The sequence below is a fragment of the Pteropus alecto genome, unplaced genomic scaffold, assembly GCF_000325575.1.
Source record: "Pteropus alecto unplaced genomic scaffold, ASM32557v1 scaffold159, whole genome shotgun sequence".
Taxonomy (NCBI): domain Eukaryota; kingdom Metazoa; phylum Chordata; class Mammalia; order Chiroptera; family Pteropodidae; genus Pteropus; species Pteropus alecto.
The window spans coordinates 917581-922141 of NW_006443122.1; the positions used below are offsets into that span (position 1 = coordinate 917581).

The 4561-nt window shown below is 47.9% G+C and overlaps 1 protein-coding gene across 1 annotated transcript in view; it reads left to right on the forward strand.

Annotated features, from left to right (window-relative positions):
- SMC1A (structural maintenance of chromosomes 1A) overlaps positions 1-4277 on the forward strand; it is a 35932-nt gene extending 31655 nt beyond the window's left edge. The window contains exons 23-26 of the mRNA XM_006922951.3: positions 1-152; positions 1212-1281; positions 1572-1682; positions 2112-4277. Of these exons, the coding sequence (XP_006923013.1) occupies positions 1-152; positions 1212-1281; positions 1572-1682; positions 2112-2195 (417 nt within the window). The 3' untranslated portion in view covers positions 2196-4277. The remainder of the gene's footprint in view (positions 153-1211; positions 1282-1571; positions 1683-2111) is intronic.
- The last annotated feature ends 284 nt before the right edge of the window (positions 4278-4561 follow it).

Genomic DNA, 4561 nt, shown 5'->3' on the forward strand with positions numbered 1-4561 from the left:
GCATTCCTGGGCCCTGAAAACCCTGAAGAGCCCTACTTGGATGGCATCAACTACAACTGTGTGGCCCCTGGCAAACGTTTCCGGCCTATGGACAATTTGTCAGGGGGAGAGAAAACAGTGGCAGCTCTGGCTCTGCTCTTTGCCATCCACAGGTAAGGCTTTGTCCACTGGAGGCTCTGGGCTCAAGGATATGCAGAGATCTGCAGAGGTGAAGATGTTCTGGTGGAATCTGGATTGTGTCCCTGTTTCCCTACCTACTACAATATGTCTGGCCTTGGTTTCCTACACCTGTCTTTCCTATCCACACTCATTCACTCAGCATGCCCTCACTGGCTCTGCATGCGTTCAGTTCTACCACCAGGTTTTTGCTCACATGGTTGCTTGCTAATCAGCCATTACCATGTGAATCTAGCTTGACCGTTACCTACCACCCCTTCACGTCTCATTCTCCTCCTGTTCCTCTAGCAAACCTGCTTTGACCACTGTGACCTTCCCCTCCCAAATGCCAGTAGTACTGACTGAGTCTGATCCCCACAACTTAGTGCTTGATTGTACAGCATCATTCAGCAAATGTTTCTTGAGGACTGCTCTGTACCAGACCATGTTGGGGGATTAGGAACACAGATGAGTCAGACATGGTGTCTGTCCTTAAGGAGCTCATGGTCTAGCGGAAGCTAGATGTGTAAACAGGCAGTGAGCTAAGTGTTATAACTGCATGAGCATGTATGCTGTGGATGCACAGAGGAGGGACACCAGCTCAATCTGGAGGAGGGTATGTGTGGCCAGGGAAGGCTTTCAAAGGTAGGATAGGTAACACTTGAGCAGGAAATACAAAGAATGAGTAGAAGTTGGCCAGGGAGACCAGTAGGCATTCCAGGTGGAGGGTACAGCATGGTGCAGGCAGGTGGGGCCGACCTCCAGGTAGCTGGGTTGCTATGACCAGAGCCTAGGATGGCTTTATCTCCCCAACTAGTCTGGAAGCTCTGGAGAGGACCATGTCTTCTGGTCCTACAGGATCTAGGAATACAGGGCTGGATGGAGAGGAGGGCTCAGCTGGTCTGTTGGCCTTTAGGAGCTCAGGGATCATTAAGGCCTGGGTTTTTTAGTCTCTGAAGAAGCTGAAGGGAAGCTGGACTGTGTGATGGGCCCCGGGGCTGTCCCGCCCCACCTCCACCCCATCAGTGTCAGCTCACCTACTGGTTCCCTCTCAGCTACAAGCCAGCCCCCTTCTTCGTCCTGGATGAGATTGATGCTGCCCTGGATAACACCAACATTGGCAAGGTGGGTGCAAGGAAAGCAAAACCCGGGAGGGAGGCCTCTAGGTTGGGGCTGGGTTTTGGGGAGCAGCTCCTGAGTAGAGTGTGCCCTGGCTATTCATGCTGCCTGCTCTCTGTGCCCGGGAGGCTGGGCCCGTGATCATCCACACCATGCTAGTCCATGGTCGCCTCTCAGTATCTCTTTCCCCTGCCCTTCAACCCCTTCCCCACTCCTCTGCCTCTAATTCTGACTGGAAGACACAAGGCAGTGTTTGGGCATCAGCCCTGCTAAGTGCCTGGTGGCCCCTCCCACAGGTTGCCAATTATATCAAGGAGCAGTCGACTTGCAACTTCCAGGCCATCGTCATCTCTCTCAAGGAGGAGTTCTACACAAAGGCTGAGAGCCTCATTGGAGTCTACCCCGAGGTAGGGTGGGCCTGGCTCAGAAGCCAGCCCCACACCCTGCCCGACTTCCCAGGGCAGGAAGGGAAGGCCTCAGTGGAGGGGCATGGGGGCCAGGGAGCATAGAGACTCAGGTCTTGAGCAGCCATCTGGGCTTGTTGGAGCCTTGCCCTGGAGGCTTAGCCAGCTCAGATGGGCAGGGCCGTTGCATTTGGGGACAGGTGGAAAGGCCAGGCAAAGGCAGCCAGACAGCAGAGGAGGAGGAGAGTGTAGAGGTAGGCAGGCAGCAAAGGCACATGGGATGGAACACATCCTCTCACTCAGGGAGAACCATTGCCTGGGCTTTGGGCAGGTATGTAGGGAGGAGGGTTCTGAGGCCCCTGGTCCTGTGGTGGTAGACCCCTCTTAATTCTCTCCTTATAATTTCATTTTTCTTTTTTCTCATTCCTTTAGCAAGGGGACTGTGTGATCAGCAAAGTCCTGACCTTTGACCTCACCAAGTATCCAGATGCCAACCCCAACCCCAATGAGCAGTAGCAGTTCTGCCCTCCCGCCCAATCTGGGTCCCTAAGCTGTCCCTCTCTTAATCTCTGGATGTTTGGCTCCCAACCTTCCCCTATTTGCTATAGTCATGGGATTTAGCACTGCTATCAAGCATGAAGAGGAACATAGGTGATGTTAGGTCTGGAGCAAAAACTCCTGAGCCACAGGGAGCATCCTGGCCTCTGGAAGAAGGTGCTGAGCTGGACAGGGCCATCTGTCCATTCCCGTCTTCCTGCCTCCCAGAACCTCCCCCCGCATCACCCGTAATTATGAGTTTATGGGGCTTCTTGCATATTGCTTGTGTGTGGATATGTGTGTATGTGTGTGTCCCCAAGTGCATGTGGGTATGTTTGCAAAATAATAAAGATATCGGAGACCCATTTTAGAAGAGGCCTAGGCTAAATTTGACTCCAAGAGAGCTTAGTGTGACAGCACCCCAGAGCTGGGCAAAGATATTCAGGACTTCATAGGAGTCAGGCAGTCACATGAAACTGTCTTCATTTATCCATTTGTATTTTTATTTATTCATATATTCATCGGAGACATACTGAACAACCTCTGTCAGGCTCTTTCCTAGGAATACAGAGCTGAATCTGACATGATCCCTCCTATTAAGGAGATGCTATGGGTTCATGAGTTCCCGTGGTTGACTGAACCACGTCTATAGGCACTTAGAATTTGAGAAGAGGACGGTCACCTCCAGGCTTCCTGGAGAAGGTCACATTTGAGCCGTACCTCGATAACTCAATAGGATTTGATTAGGCACTAGGAGCAGAGCCTGGGCTCTGGGGATAGTTGCAGGTTTTAGTCTTTTTTTTTTTTTTTTAATCACTCACTAGTTTGACGTTGGGCAAGTCATTTGACCTTTCTGTGCCTCAGTTTCCTCATCTGTAAAATGAGGTTAACAATATTACCTACCTCATAGGATTTAATGATGTCAGGCTCCTCACTGGAGGCCTTATCCTTGCTTGGAGCCCACTAGGTGCCAACCCCTCAGAATACAGCCTTCTCATGCCTGGACCCCTGAGTGCTTCTGATCCCAGTTGTTAGGGACATAAGGAGCCTCCAAATCTTGGAGATACTGAATGCCCTGGTTACTGGGAAAGTTTCAGGGCACTGATGGGGTTTACCTGGTAAGTAGAAGGCCTAAGGAAATCTGTAGCTCCAATCATCTATAATAACTGGGTGCTTAAGCCCCAACCTGAGTTGTGAGGAAGTGGGGGAGAGGTAGCATGGCCCACACCCCAGCCAAATCCATGTGACGTTCCTTTTGGGAACTAACCACATTAGCGGCAGGGACCATGTAGAGGCAGCACAGCCTGCTGCCATGAGGTCAGCCTTTGCTCATTCATATGTATCGTCAGACTATTACCTTGTCCCAGTCTGTATACTGCATTTTTGTTTTTTAAAAGTTAAATGAGTTCTGATTACCCAAGAGTGCATGAAGTCATTCTCTTTTTAAGAAATTAGGTTGTTACAAGTAAAGCTAGGCTTATTCAGCTACCATTCCCCCCTTTTTAACTGCTGTTCTCTTTGTTGTACATCTATCTAGACTTTGTTTTAAGACTTACATATATGAAATCATTGGAAATTTTATTGTGTTTAATGCAAATGGTATATGGAGTCATTCCGCAATTTGCTTTCTTTGCTTAATGTTCCTGAGATCTATGCATGTTGCCAGTAGATTCAGGTCACCTTTGTGATTGTATAGATTGCCATTATGACTACCACATTTTACTTACCCATTTATCTTGTGATAGTAAGACTATTTTGCTCTTACAAAATATTACATAGGAGTAATATGTGTGTGTGTGTGTCTGAAAATTTACCTATGATCGATTCCTAAAAGTTGAATTGCAGAGTCATAGGCTATTTATATTTTTGTTTTTAATAGACACTTCCAAATTGCCCTCCTGTACTATTTACTCAATATTTTTCTTGAGATTGTCTTAGGTGTAACATCATTATCTACTTCAGTTTCATCTTAAGTAGTGATATCCGTGAAATCATGGGTTTGATGTGCTGTTGTTTTTTTCTAATGCATATTAAAAGGTATAATTATCAAAACAAAATAAATTTGTGTTCAATCAAAAATGTCCCATACCACCAGTGGTATGTGTGCCGCAGCTTGGGAAGTAGTGGCATATCTGGAAGAGCACAATTTGGAAGTCACCCTAGTTCAACTCCCAGCTGTAGAAACTTGAGTTCATCACTTCACCTCCCTGAGTCTCAGTTTCCTTGTGTAGCAAAGGAGATAATAGAGGCCTACCTTGTAGCCATGTAGGGAAGATGAAATACGTTTGAAGCAATTTGGCAACTAGATTATCACATGCCTTTAAGGGTAGCGATTGCTATTCTCC